This window comes from Tachypleus tridentatus, chromosome 9, assembly GCF_004210375.1.
Source record: "Tachypleus tridentatus isolate NWPU-2018 chromosome 9, ASM421037v1, whole genome shotgun sequence".
In the NCBI taxonomy this organism is placed as follows: Eukaryota; Metazoa; Arthropoda; class Merostomata; order Xiphosura; family Limulidae; genus Tachypleus; species Tachypleus tridentatus.
The window spans coordinates 167,903,390-167,928,638 of NC_134833.1; the positions used below are offsets into that span (position 1 = coordinate 167,903,390).

Here is a 25,249-nt window from a genome sequence, read left to right on the forward strand (position 1 = left end):
TCTGTTAGTACATCCAACAGCAGAATAGGTAAACATTAGTAGTATCTGTTAGTACATCCTACAGCAGGATAGGTAAACATCAGTAGTATCTGTTAGTACATCCAACAGCAGAATAGGTAAACATTAGTAGTATCTGTTAGTACATCCTACAGCAGGATAGGTAAACATTAGTAGTATCTGTTAGTACATCCTACAGCAGGATAGGTAAATATCAGTAGTATCTGTTAGTATGTCCTACAGCAGGTTAGGTAAACATTAGTAGTATTTGTTAGTATGTCCTAAAGCAGGTTAGGTAAACATTAGTAGTATTTGTCAGTATGTCCTACAGCAGGTTAGGTAAACATTAGTAATATTTGTCACTATGTCCTACAGCAGGTTAGGTAAACATATCTCTTAGTACATCCTACATCAGGCTAGATAAACATTAGTAGTATCTATTAGTATGTCCTACAGCAGGATAGGTAAACATCAGTAGTATCTGTTAGTATGTCCTACAGCAGGTCACGTAGACATCAGTAGTATTTGTTAGTGTGTCCTACAGCAGGTCAGGTAAACATTAGTAGTATTTGTTAGTATGTCTTACAGCAGGTTAGGTAAACATTAGTAATATCTGTTAGTATGCCCTACAGCAGGTTAGGTACACATCAGTAGTATTTGTTAGTATGTCCTACATGAGGCTAGGTAAACATTAGTAGTATCCGTTAGTATGTCCTACAGCAGGTTAGGTAGACATTAGTAGTATCTGTTAGTATGTCCTACATCAGGTTAGGTAGTCATTAGTAGTATCTGTTAGTATGTCCTACAGCAGGTCAGGTAGTCATTAGTAGTATCTGTTAGTATGTCCTACAACAGGTTAGGTAAACATTAGTAGTATTTGTTAGTATGTCCTACAGCAGGTCAGGTAGACATCAGTAGTATTTGTTAGTATGTCCTACAGCAGAATAGGTAAATATTAGTAGTATCTATCAGTACATCCTACAGCAGGATAAGTAAACATATCTCTTAGTACATCCTACATCAGGCTAGATAAACATTAGTAGTATCTATTAGTATGTCCTACAGCAGGATAGGTAAACATCAGTAGTATCTGTTAGTATGTCCTAGAGCAAGTTACGTAAACATCAGTAGTATCTGTTAGTATGTCCTAAAGCAGGTTAGGTAAACATTTGTAGTATTTGTCAGTATGTCCCACAGCAGGTTAGGTAAACATTAGTAATATTTGTCAGTATGTCCTACAGCAGGTTAGGTAAACATTAGTAGTATCTGTTAGTATGTCCTAGAGCAGTTTAGGTAAACATCAGCAGTATCTGTTAGTATGTCCTACAGCAGGTTAGGTAGACATCAGTAGTATTTGTTAGTGTGTCCTACAGCAGGTCAGGTAAACATTAGTAGTATTTGTTAGTATGTCTTACAGCAGGTTAGGTAAATATTAGTAATATCTGTTAGTATGTCCTACAGCAGGTTAGGTACACATCAGTAGTATTTGTTAGTATGTCCTACATGAGGCTAGGTAAACATTAGTAGTATCTGTTAGTACATCCTACAGCAGGTGAGGTAGACATCAGTAGTATCTGTTAGTACATCCTACAGCAGGTGAGGTAGACATCAGTAGTATCTGTTAGTACATCCTACAGCAGGTGAGGTAGACATCAGTAGTATCTGTTAGTACATCCTACAGCAGGTCAGGTAGTAGACATCAGTAGTATTTGTTAGTACATCCTACAGCAGGTCAGGTAGACATCAGTAGTATCTGTTAGTATGTCTTCATTACTAGTCAACCATAATTTTTATAGAAAACTTCAACTGAACATTACTATTACTCATTAACCCTCTGATCCTTCACTGACACAGCTTCAGTGTCTCACATTCAACTAGTTTTTGTACTCATTAACCTCTGATCCTTCACTGACACAGCTTCAGTGTCTCACATTCAACTAGTTTTTGTACTCATTAACCCTCTGATCCTTCACTGACACAGCTTCAGTGTCTCACATTCAACTAGTTTTTTGTACTCATTAACCCTCTGATCCTTCACTGACACAGCATCAGTGTCTCACATTCAACTAGTTTTTGTACTCATTAACCCTCTGATCCTTCACTGACACAGCTTCAGTGTCTCACATTCAACTAGTTTTTGTACTCATTAACCCTCTGATCCTTCACTGACACAGCTTCAGTGTCTCACATTCAACTAGTTTTTGTACTCATTAACCCTCTGATCCTTCACTGACACAGCTTCAGTGTCTCACATTCAACTAGTTTTTGTACTCATTAACCCTCTGATCCTTCACTGACACAGCTTCAGTGTCTCACATTCAACTAGTTTTTTGTACTCATTAACCCTCTGATCCTTCACTGACACAGCTTCAGTGTCTCACATTCAACTAGTTTTTGTACTCATTAACCCTCTGATCCTTCACTGACACAGCATCAGTGTCTCACATTCAAATAGTTTTTGTACTCATTAACCCTCTGATCCTTCACTGACACAGCTTCAGTGTCTCACATTCAACTAGTTTTTGTACTCATTAACCCTCTGATCCTTCACTGACACAGCTTCAGTGTCTCACATTCAACTAGTTTTTGTTCATGTTATACCAATAAGTATAACATAAAATCTTAGCTGATAACCATATTTTAATTGCCTTTAAGTTTTAAGTTATATAAAATAAAATCATGAATTTCTCTTAGTGTGACACATTTTCTCTCGTCACATTTTCTTCTATATTCCAGTATCTATGAAATGAAAGGTAAGTTATTCACTAAAAAGATACTCAATGATCATACAAACCAGAACTATCAGTAGTCCTCCTGCTGTCCCCATGCTTCACATACTGCCTTCCAGAATTTGTTAATAATTCTCTTCTATGTTTAATTATATATTAAATATAACCAATACAAAGTAAAGACTTTCATCCATCAAATAAAGTATTGAAGAAACTTGTGTTTTGAACAGGTAAGCATCAATAAAACTTCAGTACTAGTATTCATTGGTTTGTCATACTCTCCTACAGCAGCTCAGATCATTGCTTCTTAACCACAGCTTTTATTTAAGTTGTCGAAATATATATCAATACCATTCGTTTGTGTGTGACACTCATCACAGGAGCTCAGAACATTGCCACTTATCCACAATTTTTGTAGATAAAACTTCGAAATACATACCTTGATTTTACTAGTTTTTCCTTTCAATATCTCTTTGTCACCAGATGGTTGAGCACACTTACTGAGCTTTTCTTTAGCAGTATTTAACCAACGTCCAAATTCAGAACAAGCATCAACAAACTGCTGGTATATATCCATCTGTGTTTTCTGTTCACCCATGTATTCCTGTAGAACACAAATTTCAGTGAATAACAGAAACATAAAATATTTAACTCATTCCTGCTTATTAGATCAAGGAATGGTACCATTCAATGAATGAGAGAAACACAAAATATTTAAATCACTTTTGGTTACAGAACCAAGGAATGGCACTTATCAGTGAATGAGAGAAACACAAAATATCTAAATCACTTTTGGTTATAGGACCAAGGAATGGCACTTATCAGTGAATGAGAGAAACACAAAATATCTAAATCACTTTTGGTTATAGGACCAAGGAATGGCACTTATCAGTGAATGAGAGAAACACAAAATATCTAAATCACTTTTGGTTATAGGACCAAGGAATGGCACTTATCAGTGAATGAGGAAAACATAAAATATTTAACTCACCCTTGCTTGCTGGACCAAGGAATGGTATTTGTCTGCAATTTCACCTGTCCCACTCTGTTGTTGCAATTCTTCAGCCTTTGCACTGACTGACTCTATCATTGGTTCAAATGACTCAATATCTTGAACAAGACTCTGTATGAACCAACACAAAAATTTCTTTCAGATAATATTTGACCATAACTTTCAATGGTTTCCACAAACCTAAAAGTTTTCCTGTAAACTTCAAAATAATGATTTTAAAATTTCTTCAGAATATTGAACAAAGTTAAAATCATATTTCACATAAGATCCTTAGCAGAAATAGATATATTTTAAAATTTCTTCAGAATATACAACAAAGTTAAAATCATATTTCATGTAAAATCCTAAGAGGAAATAGATATATTTTCTATAATTATTTGTTTCATTCTTGTTCATTGTTTTTCTCAGACTAAACTATTTTCTGTCAACTAAAAAGGTTTAATTTAAAATGTTTAAAACCGGAGTTTTTCATTTCCAATTTTTGTCTCGTCATGTAACAAACTGAAGTTTCATTTTCATTTTTTGCATAACAAAGGTTATGATGTTTCAATTGGATGTATATGTTTATTTCATTACAAAATATATTTTATGGTCATGTAATAATGTACAGTCTAGATGATGAGTCTTACGATTATTCAACTTAGAGTACAGCTTAGTGTATTACATTTACGATGGTTGGATGTTTTAATTTCATAACTAAAGCATTTCTCTGATCACTTTATACAGTAGTTTAGTTTATGACATTCAATATATTTTAAGATCTTAATTTCTTATCTAAAGCATTTCTCAGGTGACTTTATACAGTACAATCTAATTTATGATATTCATTTTGTTTGGGCATTAAGATATCATAAATAATGTTTCTTGTAGTCAAATGTAGCCTAATTTAGAGTTTCTCAGAGTGATGTGACACTTTAGTTTGTATAAAGCGAGCTAACAAGTGTCATAAAAACATTCTACTTTTCTAAAACCATTTTAGAAATATACATATATGTTAAAATAAAAATTTCAATGAGATAGCAAAGTAGACATAAAGCCACAAGCCAATTTTTCCTCCAGTTCAATTTTCAGGTGTTCCACATGTGGCTTTATTTTCACCTAACTATGAGTGCAATTAGTGGCAAGTTATATTTCCATGGTCTAGAACAAACAAAGTAAATGAACATTTTTATTTCAATACCAATAATATTTTGCTGTATTATATGAACTACAACTGTAATACAGTTCAATTTTTAAGAAGCTCACATTAGCCTTTCTCAGTCTAGCTCTTCTTTGGGAAACACTATCTCTGCCACTGCGTTCCAACTTTCATAGTTTTGACCTGTTGTAACTTCTGCTCATGATCACTGATCCACTGAGAAAGCCTAGCCTCTGCAGAGCTGTAATCAGCCCATTGCAATAGAGCAGACTCCAGAGACACCTGTTTACAATATATCACAATCACACCTTAACAATGAACAAAATAAATATGATATATAGTAATATTACCAAATGGTAAGTATCCCAGTCACAAGTTAACAATCAACAAACTGAGCCTGACATATAATAACGATAACAACCTTAGCTACTCACTAAGTATGATCACTCTAAGTACCACTATCAAATGTTGACAATTAGCAAATTAAGTTTAACACATAATGAAACATTAAAATACTAAAATAAATGAGATTAAAAAATGTCTTATGTGTAAACATTTATCAAAATTAAGGACAACCCACTGTAAAAATTACTGAAAAATAAAACAACTATAAGCAGAACATTGAGCCTATTGAACATTCTCTTTATGTTTCTGTAGTGATCTATAGTTTGAACATCAGAAAAAGTAGAAACTAACAATAAGACATCAGTTACATATATACCTTAACAACTGCTTCAACACACCCGATTTAATAATTGTCATAATTAGTTACATATATACCTTAACAACTGCTTCAACACACCCGATTTAATAATTGTCATAATTAGTTACATATATACCTTAACAACTGCTTCAACACACTTGATTTAATAATTGTCATAATTAGTTATATATATACCTTAACAACTGCTTCAACACACCTGATTTAATAACTGTCATAATTAGTTATATATATACCTTAACAACTGCTTCAACATACCTGATTTAATAATTGTCATAATTAGTTACATATATACCTTAACAACTGCTTCAACACACCTGATTTAATAATTGTCAGAATTAGTTACATATATACCTCAACAACTGCTTCAACATACCTGATTTAATAATTGTCAGAATTAGTTACATATATACCTCAACAAGTGCTTCAACATACCTGATTTAATAATTGTCAGAATTAGTTACATATATACCTTAACAACTGCTTCAACATACCTGATTTAATAATTGTCATAATTAGTTACATATATACCTCAACAACTGCTTCAACATACCTGATTTAATAATTGTCATAATTAGTTACATATATACCTTAACAACTGCTTCAACATACCTGATTTAATAATTGTCATAATTAGTTATATATATACCTTAACTGCTTCAACATACCTGATTTAATAATTGTCATAATTAGTTACATATATACCTCAACAACTGCTTCAACATACCTGATTTAATAATTGTCATAATTAGTTACATATATACCTCAACAACTGCTTCAACATACCTGATTTAATAATTGTCATAATTAGTTACATATATACCTTAACAACTGCTTCAACATACCTGATTTAATAATTGTCATAATTAGTTACATATATACCTTAACAAGTGCTTCAACATACCTGATTTAATAATTGTCATAATTAGTTACATATATACCTTAACAACTGCTTCAACATACCTGATTTAATAATTGTCATAATTAGTTATATATATACCTTAACAAGTGCTTCAACATACCCGATTTAATAATTGTCAGAATTAGTTACATATATACCTTAACAAGTGCTTCAACATACCTGATTTAATAATTGTCATAATTAGTTACATATATACCTCAACAACTGCTTCAACATACCTGATTTAATAATTGTCATAATTAGTTATATATATACCTTAACAACTGCTTCAACACACCCGATTTAATAATTGTCATAATTAGTTAAATATATACCTCAACAACTGCTTCAACATACCTGATTTAATAATTGTCATAATTAGTTACATATATACCTCAACAATTGCTTCAACATACCTGATTTAATAATTGTCATAATTAGTTATACATATACCTTAACAAGTGCTTCAACATACCTGATTTAATAATTGTCATAATTAGTTACATATATACCTTAACAACTGCTTCAACACACCTGATTTAATAATTGTCATAATTAGTTACATATATACCTTAACAAGTGCTTCAACATACCTGATTTAATAATTGTCATAATTAGTTATATATATATACCTTAACAACTGCTTCAACATACCTGATTTAATAATTGTCATAATTAGTTACATATATACCTCAACAACTGCTTCAACATACCTGATTTAATAATTGTCATAACTACTCAAACTGTTGCAGCCTCTAAAAATGTACATTCAAGTAATAGAGAATGCCTTGAAATCACAAAACCATAATAATATTCTGAATAAAGATTCTGAGAATCTATTTTGTAAATAGATTGTATATTGGGTTTGTTAATAATAGTATTTATTTAAGTCCTGTATGTACTTATGTTATATTTAGAGATTAGTGTTCAGTCTTGGATTACTCACCTTACAGATCAGAAGGTGACTAAAATGGTACCCTGAATGGAAAGGTTGTTATACAAGAACAGATTAATATTGTTTACACTCAAACTAAAAATGTGGGGATCTGATCACGATCTAGCTGTTTAAGATTCTTAAGGTAAGTTAACATTTTATTTACACTAAAAATGTATTTCTGATAAGTTCTTACCTCACCTGAAGCTCCAAGCATCATTAAAGTCTTTTAAATCCCATAAGTTTTGCATCATTTCAGAGCATATGTTAAATATGTGACTACCTTCAACCAATCACACTGTCCCATTAAGCTAATTCCCTTTACCATTATAACACAGTCCTCACTTTTGAAAATTAGGAGCAAACCAGAAATACTGGTATATCATTGAAGAGGAAAAGTGGGTGAGGAGAGAAAACCACCTATCAAAAATACATTTTCAATAAAAACAATTCTAACTCTGAAAATATTCTTATTGAGTCTTACCCAAAACTAGGATCAAAAGTTGCAGAGGTGAAGGTGCATCAATATTTAATAAAATAGAAAGTGACCACATGAGAAAAACAGACACACTAAAGTATGACAAAAAAGCACACCTGTGAGGTATTGCGCAACTTCTGGAACAGGTGTGCTCTTCTTCCCAAAATTAATACAGTAATACAAATTGCAAGGCACCAATGCATTCAGGAAAGAGATGTACAGCACTGAATCAGAGGAAAAGTGCTGTATAATTATGACTTGAAACAGTATGGTACAGACAAACATGGAATATCTATTATACAAGGGACAAGTGGCCCAAATAAGTATGTACCAAGTATAGTGCCTTGGGTTACACTGCATAATGTCAAATACAGTACATGTGGGCAAAGCATTCAGTGGAAATAACATACATGAGGTATTGTAATGAATGAGTAGTCTACTGTTGTTAACCTCTTACTACCTTCAGACACTTTCAATACAACACTGACAGTAGTCTACTGTTGTTAACCTCTTACTACCTTCAGACACTTCAATACAACACTGACAGTAGTCTACTGTTGTTAACCTCCTACTACCTTCAGACACTTTCAATACAACACTGACAGTAGTCTACTGTTGTTAACCTCTTACTACCTTCAGACACTTCAATACAACACTAACAGTAGTCTACTGTTCTCAACCTCTTACTACCTTCAGACACTTTCAATACAACACTGACAGTAATCAACTGTTGTCAAACTGCCATTAATTTCAGAATTTTTAACACAATATTGAGAGTATTCTATTGGTGACAACATAACACTGATTTTCACACTTAATAATAACTAATATTTGTTGTTAATCTCACCTTAGCTTCAGACACTTTCAACACTAGACAATCCCAAGCAGACTGGAGATCATGCATTTCAAGTGTGATGACATTTTTCCCTGTAGGATGTGTTGTGTGAATTGTTTTTTCTCCAGCACTTAAAGCACCATGGACAAGAGCTTGGCCTTCCTCTTGTTTTCTGGTAACTTCCTGCTAAAAGTTAAAACATACCGTAACCCAGAATCTTAACAACATTATAACAAAAGTGATACCTCAGTCAAGGCATTGAACTAAAAAAAAAACATGTTAGATAAATCATTTGTGAATGACATAACTAAACAAATAACTTTGTAATCCAGGACTGTAACATGCATTCTTTTAATAAAGTTCCATCATGTGCAAAGCAAGTAGCTTCAAAATAAATAAAAGTAACCAGCTCTAGGAAACTACAAATATTTCAAAAGCTCTAACAAAATATCTAACATCATTACATTATAAGCTGGTGTATACCAACTAATCACATAAAGGAATCACAGTTCACAAAACTATAATCAGGTGAATACCAGCCAGACAGAATATGGAATCTCTATTCATGAAACTATAACCAGGTAAGGGCTAAATAGAAAGACTATGGAATTGCTAATCATGAAACTATTAGCAGATGCAGACAAACTAGACAGATTATGCAATTTCTATTCATGAAACTATTAGTCCAGATCAACTAACCAGACCATGGAATCTCTATTAATGAAATTACAAGCAGGTGTACAACAACTATCGATATTATGGAATCTTAGTTCCTAAAACTATAAACAGGGTGTAGTAATAAAGGTAGTTCAAATGTTCCACCTAATAATTACAAGCATATAGGAAGCAGAATACAATAGTTGGGTGGTAGCTAAAACTTAAAATATAGTAACTGAAGAATCTGGAACAAAAGACGTCACTGAAGCTACATTGCAACACCTTCTAAATAAAGAATACTGTCACAGAAGTTTGGCAGTGGCCACATGATAACACCATGTAAATAAAGAATACTGACAAAAGTTTGGCAGTAGCTACATTATAACACCTTGTAAACAAAGAATATTCACACAGAAGTTGGGTAGTAGCCACATTATAACACATCGGACATAAAGAATATTGACACAGAAGTTTGGTAATGACCACATTATAACACATCAGACATAAAAAATATTAACACAGAAGTTTGGTAGTGACCACATTATAACACATTGGACATAAAGAATATTGACACAGAAATTTGGTTGTGACCACATTATAACACCTTGTGCATAAAGAATATCATCACAGAAGTTTGGTAGTGGCCACATTATAACACCTTGTACATAGAGAATATTGACACAGAAGCTTGGTAGTGGCCACATTATAAATCCTCGGACATAAAGAATATTGACACAGAAGTTTGGTAGTGGCCACATTATAATACCTTGTACATAAAGAATATTGACACAGAAGTTTGATAGTGGTCACATTATAACACCTCAGACATAAAGAATATTGGCCCAGAAGTATGGTAGTAGCCACATTATAACACCTTGTACATAAAGAATATTGACACAGAAGTATGGTAGTAGCCACATTATAACACCTTGTACATAAAGAATATTGACACAGAAGTTTGGTAGTGGCCACATTATAACATCTTGGACATAAACAATATTGACACAGAAGTTTGATAGTGGCCACATTATAATACCTTGTACATAAAGAATACTGACACAGAAGTTTGATAGTGGTCACATTATAACACCTCAGACATAAAGAATATTGACACAGAAGTTTGGTAGTGGCCACATAATAACACCTTGTACATAAAGAATATTGACACAGAAGTTTGGTAGTGGCCACATTATAACACCTTGGACATAAAGAATAATGACACAGAAGTTTGGTAGTGACCACATTATAAAACATCAGACATAAAGAATATTGACACAGAAGTTTGGTAGCGACCACATTATAACACCTTGTGCATAAAGAATACTGACACAGAAGTTTGATAGTGGCCACATTATAACACCTCAGACATAAAGAATATTGACACAGAAGTTTGGTAGTGGCCACATAATAACACCTTGTACATAAAGAATATTGACACAGAAGTTTGGTAGTGGCCACATTATAACACCTTGTACATAGAGAATATTGGCCCAGAAGTATGGTAGTAGCCACATTATAACACCTTGTACATACAGAATATTGACACAGAAGTATGGTAGTAGCCACATTATAACACCTTGTACATAAAGAATATTGACACAGAAGTTTGGTAGTGGCCACATTATAACACCTTGGACATAAACAATATTGACACAGAAGTTTGATAGTGGCCACATTATAATACCTTGTACATAAAGAATACTGACACAGAAGTTTGATAGTGGTCACATTATAACACCTCAGACATAAAGAATATTGACACAGAAGTTTGGTAGTGGCCACATAATAACACCTTGTACATAAAGAATATTGACACAGAAGTTTGGTAGTGGCCACATTATAACACCTTGGACATAAAGAATAATGACACAGAAGTTTGGTAGTGACCACATTATAACACATCAGACATAAAGAATATTGACACAGAAGTTTGGTAGCGACCACAATATAACACCTTGTGCATAAAGAATACTGACACAGAAGTTTGATAGTGGCTACATTATAACACCTCAGACATAAAGAATATTGACACAGAAGTTTGGTAGTGGCCACATAATAACACCTTGTACATAAAGAATATTGACACAGAAGTTTGGTAGTGGCCACATTATAACACCTTGGACATAAAGAATAATGACACAGAAGTTTGGTAGTGGCCACATTATAACACCTTGTACATAGAGAATATTGGCCCAGAAGTATGGTAGTAGCCACATTATAACACCTTGTACATAAAGAATATTGACACAGAAGTATGGTAGTAGCCACATTATAACACCTTGTACATAAAGAATATTGACACAGAAGTTTGATAGTGGCCACATTATAACACCTCAGACATAAAGAATATTGACACAGAAGTTTGGTAGTGGCCACATTATAACACCTCAGACATAAAGAATATTGACACAGAAGTTTGGTAGTGGCCACATTATAACACCTTGTACATAAAGAATATTGACACAGAAGTTTGGTAGTGGCCACATTATACCACCTTGGACATAAAGAATAATGACGCAGAAGTTTGGTAGTGACCACATTATAACACATCAGACATAAAGAATATTGACACAGAAGTTTGGTAGCGACCACATTATAACACCTTGTGCATAAAGAATACTGACACAGAAGTTTGGTAGCGACCACATTATAACACCTTGTGCATAAAGAATACTGACACAGAAGTTTGGTAGTGACCACATTATAACACATCAGACATAAAGAATATTGACACAGAAGTTTGGTAGCGACCACATTATAACACCTTGTGCATAAAGAATACTGACACAGAAGTTTGGTAGTGGCCACATTATAACACCTTGTACATAGAGAATATTGACACAGAAGTTTGGTAGTGGCCACATTATAACACCTTGTACATAGAGAATATTGGCCCAGAAGTATGGTAGTAGCCACATTATAACACCTTGTACATAAAGAATATTGACACAGAAGTTTGGTAGTGGCCACATTATAAGACCTTGGACATAAACAATATTGACACAGAAGTTTGATAGTGGCCACATTATAATACCTTGTACATAAAGAATACTGACACAGAAGTTTGGTAGTGGCCACATTATAACACCTCAGACATAAAGAATATTGACACAAAAGTTTGGTAGTGGCCACATAATAACACCTTGTACATAAAGAATATTGACACAGAAGTTTGGTAGTGGCCACATTATAACACCTCGGACATAAAGAATACTGGCACAGAAGTTTGGTACTAGCCATATTACAACACCTTGTACATAACGAATATCATCACAGAAGTTTGGTAGTGGCCACATTATAACACCTTGTGCATAACGAATATCATCACAGAAGTTTGGTAGTGGCCACATTATAACACCTTGTGCATAACGAATATCATCACAGAAGTTTGGTAGTGGCCACATTATAACATCTTGTACATAAAAAATATCAAAACAGAAGTTTGGCAGTGGCCACATTATAACACCTTGCACATAAAGAATATTGACACAGAAGTTTGGTAGTGGCCACATTATAACATCTTGTACATAAAGAATACCGGCTCAGAAGTTTGGTAGTGGCAACATTATAACACCTTGTACATAAAGAATATCAAAACAGAAGTTTGGCAGTGGCCACATTATAACACCTTGCACATAAAGAATATTGACACAGAAGTTTGGTAGTGGCCACATTATAACACCTTGTGCATAAAGAATATTGGCACAGAAGTTTGGTAGTGGCCACATTATAACACCTTGTACATAAAGAATAATGACACAGAAGTTTGGTAGTGGCCACATTATAACACCTCGGACATAAAGAATATCAAAACAGAAGTTTGGCAGTGGCCACATTATGACACCTTGTACATAAAGAATATCAAAACAGAAGTTTGGCAGTAGGTATAATAACACTGTAATTAAAGTGAAAGACTATAAAATAACACTTCAAATGCACAGGAAGTTATGATGATTATAATTGACTCTTGTACTGTTTTCCTTGATACAAGTAATATGTAATCAGATATTAACTACACTTATAAACATACCTTAATTTTGGCCAACTGAATCTCCACTGCTTCCGACTCCCAGTAGGTATTCCACATTCTTCCAACAGTGCTGTCATCTTTTGTATCCAAAGTCTACTCTCATCTACTTTGTCTTTGTAGAGCTTGTGCTGATCCAGCTGTTGTTCCACTTTATTTAGGACATCCTACCATAAATCAATACACGAAAAAACACAAGTACAGTCTTATGTGCTGACATATATTTGTAAGTATCACAAATATTGTAATAGGCCAAACATTAAATGAAATGGAAAGAAAACAAAACACTTTATGCACTCTTTAATAGCTAATCAAACACTTTTAAAATATTATACCCAATTATGTTGCTTACACCTACACTGTTCAAGAAATTTATTATAAATTCTGACCTTGCATAGGTTCAAAATGACTTGGTAGCGAGAGTTGAGAATGCTCAGTTGATTACGGATGTATGTATCAAGATGTGATGTCAAGAGTCCCTGAGCTGAGAGAGTTAATTTATCCACTGACTCCTTTCCTTTCTCCAATTCCTCCAACAAACCCTGTACAAAAGAACCATTTTTCTTCAACAAAGCATGTTACTTCTTCAATACCAATTCACCAAAAATCTTATTTTTATGTAATTTACAGATTAAAATACCTAATATTTTTAATTAAGTAATTAATTAAAAATTCATACCATACAATTTGTTTCTGTATAATGAATTTCTCAAATTGTTGGTCTATAACTGTCACCATAACTCTCACCTGATTTATCGTGTTATATAAAACAAAATCAAGAGGTGCAAGTATCAAAGTGTATTATTATTATAATCCAAAAAACAATATTCGACAAACTTTTTGTATCTTAATTGCAGGTCTCACATCAAAGAAACCAAAATCAACAAATAAATCACACACTGCAATACTTAAGACCTCATATTAAACTAAACAAAACCAATAAATAAAAGACATTGTAATACTTAACATAATTTTTCTGCATTCCAGACCTGATTTTAAATAGTTTAAACTAATAAATAAAAGAGACATTGCAGTACTTAAAAATGATATTCTTGCCTTCTAAGCATGATTTTAAAATAAACAAAAATAACATAAAATAGGCCTTGTAACACTTGACAATGTTTCTTTTGTGTTCTAGGCCTGATTTTAAACTTAACTAACAAATTAAAGAGACACTGAAAATATTTATGCTTTCCCTGCTTTTAGGACTGACATTAAACTAAATTAAACAGACATTGCAACACTTATTAATATTTTCCTGCTTTCTAGGCCTGAATTCAAACCACAGAAAACTCCTTCTAGGCCTAACTTTAAAATAAACAAAACTGACACTTAAAACAGACACTGCAATATTTAAAATAGTTTCACAGTATTCTAAGCCTAATTCTAAACGAATGAAAAACTGACAAATACAAACAAACCTTGTAATATTTAAAATGGTTTCACAGTATTCTAGCCCAATGTTACACAAAAGAAAACTGACAAATACAAACAAACCTTGCAATATTTAAAACGGTTTTACAGTATTCTAGCCCAATGTTACACAAAAGAAAACTGACAAATACAAACAAACCTTGCAATATTTAAAATGGTTTTACAGTATTCTAGACCAATGTTACACAAAAGAAAATTGACAATTAAAAATAAACTTTGCAATACTTAACAATATTTTTCTGCTTCTAGGCCTGATTTTAAACAAAATTAACATATAAAATAGACATTTAAATACTTAAAAACAAATAACTTTTCCAGGAATGACTTAACTGTACGAAAACCAACATACCAAATAGATTTTAAAATAATTAGCAATGATAATCAGTGATGTCGAGAAACCTGCTTGTTGAGAAATTTATATGCAAAAACGGCTCGTTTGGGTTGAGAAAATATTTTACATAGAAGAGCAAACAACGTTTCGACCTTCTATGTAAAATATTTTCTCAACCCAAACGAGCCATTTTTGCATATAAATTAGCAATGATGTTCCTTGTCTTCTATGCATGATTTTAAAATAAACGAAACTAACAAATAAAATCCAAAACAATTTAAAGGGACAAAAGGAAGCTTATTAGCTTAGCAAGAATATCCCTTCCAGCTCCCAGATATAACCACTTCTTACTTACTCATGTATTTATCCAATCTTTTCTTGAACTGAGTTAAATTTTCTGCCTCTACCACCCTTGAAAGCAGCTCATTCCAATATTCAAACACCCTATGTTAAAAGTAATACTGTCTAAACTGCAAGCAACTCCTATGCTACCAAAATTTGAATTTATGACCCTTTTCCTATTGTTTTCACTGTTAACCCCTACAAAGCCTGATGGATCTATATTATTAATAACCTTAATAATTTTAAACACTTCAATTAAATGCCCTCTAACCCTTCTTCTCATCAAAGAAAACAAGTTTAGATAATTCAGTCTTTCCTCATAGAACAATCCCAACATTCTAGTGGCTCATCTCTGAATCTTCTCCAACAATTCAATGTCCTTCTTGAGGAATGTAGCACAAAACTGTACACAGTACACTGAATGAGGCCTTATAACAGGGGTGTGCAACATTTTTCGTCGGTGGGCCATATAACCAACTTCATCAATCAAGCGGGGCCACTTAAAAAACAAGCTTATTTGTGTACATGCACAATAAATTAAAAAAAATTCTCAAAATGCAAGCAATAATATTTTATATTTTTGCATGAGTGATCATTTTAGTGCGACACTTGAAATTTAGAGTCATTGCAGAGCTTGTCAATATCAGCTTTGACAGAAGTGGTTGCCACTCTTAACTGACTGGTCAAATGTTCATCAGTCAGCTGACTTCTACATTTGGTTTTGATGAGCTTCATTTTGGAGAAAAATTGCTCACAGCAGTAGGTGCTACCAAAAAGGGAGGCAATTCTTTGTGCATGACGGGACAAATTGGGAAACTTTTCACGTACACAGAGTTTGTAAAAGTCTAGCAAACTGTTTTCAGAGAATTTCCTTTTAGTGTCCATGTCAGCCTGCAGTTCAATGAGTTCCATTTGGCAATCATCAGGACTGTCTTCCACTGCCAAATCAAAAGGTTGAGCGAACAATTTCAATCTAATTTCAGTTTGTCTGAAATCTGGAAATCTGTTTGCAAACTCATCACGCAGCTTTTGTACACTGGTTCCATATTTGGTGCAATCCAGATTAGGAAATTCCAGTTTCCTGGTTGCAAGACATGTAAAATGGGTCAATATGGCTCTTCTCAACTGAACCTGGAAAAGTTCCAATTTCTTCTCAAAAGCACAAATATGCTCAAACAACTTATTCACAAGTTGACTTTTCCCTTGTAGTTTTAAGTTTAAATCAGACAGATGCTGTGTAATGTCTGTGAGGAATGCTAAGTCATTCAGCCAGTCCTCATTGCTCAAGAAGTCCACATTCTGACGTTTGCTCTCCATGAAGAACTTAATCTCCTCTCGCAGATTCCAGAATCTCTTCAAAGTAGCAGCTCTACTAAGCCAACGTGCAGCAGAGAAGTACAAAACATCTGAATACTCACTGTCCAGCTCATCTAAAAAAGTTTTAAATTGTCGATGATTTAATCCTCGTGTTGAATATAATTTACGCATTGGATGACATTTTCATGACTTCTGCAAAATCCAGAACTTTGGTGCACAAGCTCTCTTGGTGAATAATGCAATGGCTTACAACTACGTCTTGTGCTCCAATTGCAGTTAGAAATTTCTTGGTGAATCCATTTGTCCTACCTGTCATGGAAGGAGCACCATCTGTTGTAACACCACATAATTTATAAGGATTCAGTTCAAACTTTTCTACAACCTTAAGCACTTGTTCACAAATATCCTGTCCTGTGGTTGTGGAGGAAAGGCTTGCCATATCTAAAAACTCTTGAAAACATCAAAGCCTGCAGTAACAGCTCTGATGAAAATGACAAGTTGGGATGTGTCATTGATATCAGTGCTTTCATCAAAGCCAGACTGAAAGCTTCACACGAATTCAATCTCTCTTTCAAAGTTTCTTTGATGTCCTCTGAAAGATCTTTTGTCCTGCGTGAGACAGTAAAGCGGAAAGGCTAGTTTGCTCCACCAAATATTTTTCTCTGGACATGCATATTCTGTGAATATTGTTAAACAATTTTTAATAAATTCTCCATCACTGAAAGGCTTTCCCTTTTCTGCCATACATTCACAAAGCTTAAAACTCAGTTTTGTCACCAGTTCTGAATTTTTCTTGAAAGTGGTAAAAACACCTTGTTGCTTTTCAATGGATGTTTTTAAATGTTCAATTTTGTCCTTTCGTGCCTGACCAACAATTTCATCAAACTGGGAGGAGTGCTTAGTTGCGTAATGTCGCTTAATATTGTACTCTTTCATGACTGCAATTGTAGTTTGACAGACGAGGCAACAACTAGGGCCACACTAAATGGCTTGGCGGGCCGGGTTGTGGCCCGCGGGTCGCCTGTTGCACACCCCTGCCTTATAAGTAGTATATACAGTGAAACAATATCCCTTGTGTTGTATTCTGTATTTTTATGGATGCTACTCAAACTTCTACTAGCCTTGTTGATAGCTACAACACACTGTTTAGATGACTTAAGTGATATTTCTATCACAATACCAGGATATTTCTTTTAAACCACAATAGTGAATATATTTACATTTAAATTGTAAAAATTCTTGAATTGTGAAATCCTACATGTATTACCTTACATTTTGGATAAACATCATCTGTTATGTATTGACCCAACCCATCAAATTATCTAAATGCCCCTGTAAGTCTGTAGCATGTTTGATACAGCTAGTCATCTAATAAATCTTTATGTTATCTTTTAACTTCAAAGTTTTGTCAAACATTCCAGATCAATATAATTAATATAAATCAGAAACAACAGAGGACATAGCTCAGAGTCCTGAGTCACACCACTTGTAACTGTGACATAGTCAGATTTGTTTTCATTTTTGACTACTCTCTACTCTCCAGTCAGTTTTCTATCCAATTTAATAACATTTCTCTCACACCAACAGATTTAATTTTTGTGACAAGCCAATTGTGAAGCACCTTATCAAACACTTTCTGTAGCTCAAGGTAAACCATGTCACAAGTCATTTGTGAAGCACCCTATCAAACACTTTCTGTAGCTCAAGGTAAACCATGTCACAAGTCATTTGTGAAGCACCTTATCAAACACTTTCTGAAGTTCAAGGTAAACCATGTCACAAGCCAATTGTGAAGCACCTTATCAAACACTTTCTGTAGCTCAAGGTAAACCATGTCACAAGTCATTTGTGAAGCACCTTATCAAACACTTTCTGAAGCTCAAGGTAAACCATGTCACAAGCCATTTGTGAAGCACCTTATCAAACACTTTCTGTAGCTCAAGGTAAACCATGTCACAAGCCATTTGTGAAGCACCTTATCAAACACTTTGTGTAGCTCAAGGTAAACCATGTCACAAGCCATTTGTAAAGCACCTTATCAAACACTTTCTGAAGTTCAAGGTAAACCATGTCACAAGCCATTTGTGAAGCACCTTATCAAACACTTTCTGTAGCTCAAGGTAAACCATGTCACAAGCCATTTGTGAAGCACCTTATCAAACACTTTCTGTAGCTCAAGGTAAACCATGTCACAAGTCATTTGTGAAGCACCTTATCAAACACTTTCTGTAGCTCAAGGTAAACCATGTCACAAGTCATTTGTGAAGCACCTTATCAAACACTTTCTGTAGCTCAAGGTAAACCATGTCACAAGTCATTTGTGAAGCACCTTATCAAACACTTTCTGTAGCTCAAGGTAAACCATGTCACAAGTCATTTGTGAAGCACCTTATCAAACACTTTCTGTAGCTCAAGGTAAACCATGTCACAAGTCATTTGTGAAGCACCTTATCAAACACTTTCTGTAGCTCAAGGTAAACCATGTCACAAGTCATTTGTGAAGCACCTTATCAAACACTTTCTGTAGCTCAAGGTAAACCATGTCACAAGTCATTTGTGAAGCACCTTATCAAACACTTTCTGTAGCTCAAGGTAAACCATGTCACAAGTCATTTGTGAAGCACCTTATCAAACACTTTCTGTAGCTCAAGGTAAACCATGTCACAAGTCATTTGTGAAGCACCTTATCAAACACTTTCTGTAGCTCAAGGTAAACCATGTCACAAGTCATTTGTGAAGCACCTTATCAAACACTTTCTGTAGCTCAAGGTAAACCATGTCACAAGCCTTTTGTGAAGCACCTTATCAAACACTTTCTGTAGCTCAAGGTAAACCATGTCACAAGCCATTTGTGAAGCACCTTATCAAACACTTTCTGTAGCTCAAGGTAAACCATGTCACAAGTCATTTGTGAAGCACCTTATCAAACACTTTCTGTAGCTCAAGGTAAACCATGTCACAAGTCATTTGTGAAGCACCTTATCAAACACTTTCTGTAGCTCAAGGTAAACCATGTCACAAGTCATTTGTGAAGCACCTTATCAAACACTTTCTGTAGCTCAAGGTAAACCATGTCACAAGCCTTTTGTGAAGCACCTTATCAAACACTTTCTGTAGCTCAAGGTAAACCATGTCACAAGCCATTTGTGAAGCACCTTATCAAACACTTTCTGTAGCTCAAGGTAAACCATGTCACAAGCCATTTGTGAAGCACCTTATCAAACACTTTCTGTGGCTCAAGGTAAACCATGTCACAAGTCACTTGTGAAGCACCTTATCCAACACTTTCTGTAGCTCAAGGTAAACCATGTCACAAGTCATTTGTGAAGCACCTTATCAAACACTTTCTGTAGCTCAAGGTAAACCATGTCACAAGCCTTTTGTGAGCACCTTATCAAACACTTTCTGTAGCTCAAGGTAAACCATGTCACAAGCCTTTGTGTCAAACATTTGTGAAGCACCTTATCAAACACTTTCTGTAGCTCAAGGTAAACCATGTCACAAGTCACTTGTGAAGCACCTTATCAAACACTTTCTGTAGCTCAAGGTAAACCATGTCACAAGCCATTTGTGAAGCACCTTATCAAACACTTTCTGTAGCTCAAGGTAAACCAAATCACCATATTTACTTTACCAACTCTTGTATTAACATCCTTAATGAACGTAATAAGATTTGTTAAACAAGACTTTCCCTTAGTGAAACCATGCTGGATCCTTGGCACTGTATCAAACTGCTGTAAGCGACTCTGCAATACATCTTTAATCACAAACTGTAGAAAACATACACACACACCTGGACGAAAAGCAAAATCAACCAACAAAAGTAAATATATCTCACAAATCAAAAAATCACGAAACCATATACTGCTGCATACCATATATTCCTGACACCAGCAGAAAAATAACCAACATTTGGCAAAAACTAGTAACAAAATATGATATTCCAGTTAATACCAAATTTATTCAAAAACCAGGAACAAAACTAAAGTCTGTACTATTTAAATACAACACTGACAAACACCACACCAACATTATTTATAAAATACAATGTGACAACTGCCACAACTTCTATATTGGAGAAACATGTAGAAAAATAGAAACCAGATCTAAAGAACACAAAGAGTCACCTTCACACATTTTCGATCACTGCAAATCAAATAAACACAACATAACCAAACAAAACACCCAAATACTAAATTAATAAACAAACATAAACAAATGCAAAATTAAAGAAGCCTAACTTATACAACAACTCAAGCCCAAAATAAACCAATACAAAGGAACACTTTTATACCTATATTAATAAATATAATCAAACATCTAAGCATGCCCTCTAAATTTCTACACTCAATTACACAACCGCCTTCACATGTGGTCAGCTATTGGTCAGTTACACCTTTCTTTCTTTCTGAACCTGATGATGACCAAAGAAGGTCAAAACATTATTTACTGCTCTACATTGAGTTTTCTCTACCAGCCGTTTTACACACATATCTTTTATCACACTTTCTAAAATCTTGACAACTATTGATGTAAGACTAATTGGCCTATAATTGTCTGAACAATGTTTATCACCTCCTATAAATATTGGACTAACATTATCCAACTCCCAATCTTCTAATACTAGTTAATACCACTCAGTGACCTATAAAACTACCAGCTAATAGTTCACAAATATAATCCTTAAGTTTCTTTAAAATTCCACACAAAAAAACAGACCTTAGAATATTTAACCATGCCTTCCTTCTCTTCTAGGCTTGACTTCAAAGTAACTTTCTGGGTTTTGATGTCTGCTTCCATTAGCTGCAACCATTCACTTACTTTTTCATACTCATCTTTGAACTCATGGAGCTGTACACAGATACTCTCTGAAAAGTAAAAAGTGGTTGTCATTGTTGTTACAAGTTTTGCTAGAAGAAGCTCTTCATAAAATAAATATGCAAGAAACCCATTTAGTAAAGTAACAAAAATAATAAAACTTTTCAAAAACAGATTATTAAATGCATATTACTATGACTTTATAAGATGGGCGTGATACATTTCTCACCTAGTTTCTCCTTCATTTGTTCAATTTCAGTAAACAGGCTGTTAAAGTCATCTTTAAGGGCAGCTATTTCTGTTGCAATCAGAGTCTGACCAGCTTCAGAACTGGCTACTTTTGCCACTTCTCCACAATGATCCATATTGTCCACTTTCAATTGGCCTTGAGCTTTCTTGGTTAATAATTCCTGAAAGTAGAATTTGTTAAGTTTTAAGGTGAATGAGTTCCAACAGTAATTCATTAGAAAATTAAAATTAACAGTTATTTAAATAAAGTGTACCACTTTCAATCTGTTTGCTGGAAAGTACAAAGCTACAGACTAGGGCCTTTTAATATGAAAAGTACCGTACATATCACATACGGTTGAATACATTAAATATTTTAGTTTGCTTGTTTTGGATATTTTCACAAATGTGCATAACCATTACCTGTGCCTGTCATCCACAATTTCAAAATTGAGACTAGAGTAAAGGCATTTTGTGAATAGTACTAACCACTAACTTTTGAGCTACTCTTGTCTGACTGAATAGTGACATTTATCAGACTTACAATGCACTCAGTGTGATTGGTATTTTTTTAGAAATAAAATGCAAACCATAGATTCCCATATTCTGAACTCTGTATATTAACAACTAACATAGGCATAGTCCAAATACTGTAATACAAAAAAGAACAACTATTGTTAACCACAGTTGCTGCAACTAGAGAAATTATGTAACATAATTATTCCACCTCAACTTCATCTGTGCATTTTTAAAAGTATTTCACTGATGTGAGGTTTAGGTTTAGTTTCATATGGTTAATTTTACTTTAAATTTTCTCTTGTTTTTTTGATTGATTCATTTATTGAGAAGTAATTTAGCAGTCTAGATACAAACTGTAATTGCCAATAATATTTTACTAAGAGGTGTGAAGTGCTGATATATTGAAAAAAGTTGAGCTTTAATATTAAAGCAGTTGTCTACAGTCATTCTTAAGAAAATTAATTACACTCACCTCTAGGGTTGACACACTTGTCTCAAGGCTGAGACGATCACTGACTGAACGAGTCATAGGGGGAATCTTCTCTCGCAATCTCTTCATCCAAGATACTAAATCATCACAACTATTTTTAAATGATGAATGATCCTTGTAGTTCTGGTCATTCTGTAAGACTTGAGCCTGAAATTAAATGTTAAAAAGTGTATTTGTTTAAATGTTAAACAAGAATAAAGTGCTCTTTGTTGAACTATGTTAAAGTGAAGGTTTGTACTTAATAGTGAGGCCCTGGTTGGTGATACTTTAAGACTAACCGTAAGAATAAGAAATATTAAAATGTACTTATTTTAAACATCTTGATTTATTTATATCTGGTAATTTTCAGCTGTAAACGTTTTGGTAGAGTCATCATGCCAGACAAGGCCTAACATTAAAACTCTAAAATAGCCTTGAAATGTAGATTAATCATCGTAATTTTATCCAGACATACTACAAGAGGAAACACACTTTTAATTGTTTGTGTTCTTAAATACTTAGAGAATTGTTAGCGTTGTACCAGCCCTTGATCACCACAACCTGGAGTAGCTTGCTACCTCTTTGTGTTTACAAACATTTCTTAAAATGATTCTGATATATTGATTGACTCCATTAACTATGTAGCCAGCCTTAAAATCCTTTTTAAAATTTGGAATGAAAGCTTGGATCATCTCACCTGTTTCTGTGCAGATAAAATAATCCTAGAAGATGACCCCTCAATGGAAGGCACATAGTAGGAAAAAATTACTTTTGTTGTTGTGCTACTCATATATATAGTAATATTATGTCCAAAATAAAGGAAACAGAGATACTAATACATTAGGATAAAAACTTATTTTTAAATCTTTTGGGAGGTATGGCTTCCTTCTGCTCCTGAGATGAGTCTTCACGGTATGTTTGATGCATATTTCTAACTTTAATGTCAGATATTAGTGTCAAATTTACCTTCATATTTTCAGCAATAGCTTCAAACTGATGGACCAAGTCCATAGCTTCAGTTGTGTAGTGGCTGTGCTGACCATTGTCGATGAGTTCTAAGGTTTTAGTTTTCAGGTGATCCATCTCTATACGTTCATGTGTAATCTTATGTTCCAAGTTCTGAAACATATAAACAAACATTCTGTAACATCTAAACATGTTTGTGAACAATAGTTATGAAACATGAAAATGATACATCTCAAACATTTTCATCATAGTTTTGAAATAAGTAGGTAACAGTTCTAAAACATAAATACAAGTCCTCAAACATGTCATCAGTGATTCTGAAACACATTAATAATCCTTAAGAACCATGTAAGGAACAATTACAAAATATGTAAGGAACAGTTATGTAACATGTAATGAACAGTTATGAAATAAGTGAAGAACAGCTGTTAAATATGTGAAGAACAGTTATTAAATATGTGAAGAACAGCTGTTAAATATGTGAGGAACAGTTATGAAATATCCGAGGAACAGTTATTAAATATGTGAAGAACAGTTATTAAATATGTGAAGAACAGTTATTAAATATGTGAAGAACAGTTATTAAATATGTGAAGAACAGCTGTTATATATGTGAAGAATAGTTGTTAAATATGTGAAGAACAGTTATTAAATATGTGAGGAACAGCTGTTAAATATGTGAGGAACAGTTATGAAATATCTGAGGAACAGTTATTAAATATGTGAAGAACAGTTATTAAATATGTGAAGAACAGTTATTAAATATGTGAAGAACAGTTATGAAATATGTGAAGAACAGTTATGAAATATGTGAAGAACAGTTATGATATATGTCAATAACAATTCTGAAACATGTAAACAACGATTCTGAAACATGTAAACAACGATTCTGAAACATATAAGCAACGATTTTGAAACATATAAGCAACGATTTTGAAACATGTAAACAACAATTTTGAAACATGGCAACAATACTTCTGAGCCAGTGTAAGGAACAGTTACAATATATGTCAACAACAGTTATGAAACATAAACAAAGATTCTGAAACATGTCAACAATACTTCTGAGCCAGTGTAAGGAACAGTTACAATATATGTCAACAACAGTTATGAAACATATAAACAAAGATTCTGAAACATGTCAACAATACTTCTGAGCCAGTGTAAGGAACAGTAACAATATATGTGAACGACAGTTATGAAACACGTCAACAATACTTCTGAGCCAATGTAAGGAACAGTTACAATATATGTGAACAACAGTTATGAAATATGTAAACAAAGATTCTGAAACATGTCAACAATACTTCTGAGCCAATGTAAGGAACAGTTATGAAACATGTAAACAACGATTCTGAAACATACAAAAATCAGTTGTGAAGCATATAAATAAAAA

General features: G+C 33.7%; 1 protein-coding gene across 1 annotated transcript in view; it reads right to left on the reverse strand.

Moving 5' to 3' along the window:
• LOC143227576 (muscle-specific protein 300 kDa-like) overlaps window positions 1–25,249 on the reverse strand; it is a 134,068-nt gene that overhangs the window by 96,951 nt on the left and 11,868 nt on the right. Inside the window, 12 exon segments of the mRNA XM_076459005.1 lie at window positions 3,166–3,330; window positions 3,718–3,849; window positions 4,984–5,034; window positions 5,036–5,158; window positions 8,758–8,928; window positions 13,433–13,459; window positions 13,462–13,596; window positions 13,819–13,971; window positions 21,573–21,721; window positions 21,901–22,081; window positions 22,891–23,055; window positions 23,854–24,006. Of these exon segments, the coding sequence (XP_076315120.1) occupies window positions 3,166–3,330; window positions 3,718–3,849; window positions 4,984–5,034; window positions 5,036–5,158; window positions 8,758–8,928; window positions 13,433–13,459; window positions 13,462–13,596; window positions 13,819–13,971; window positions 21,573–21,721; window positions 21,901–22,081; window positions 22,891–23,055; window positions 23,854–24,006 (1,605 nt within the window).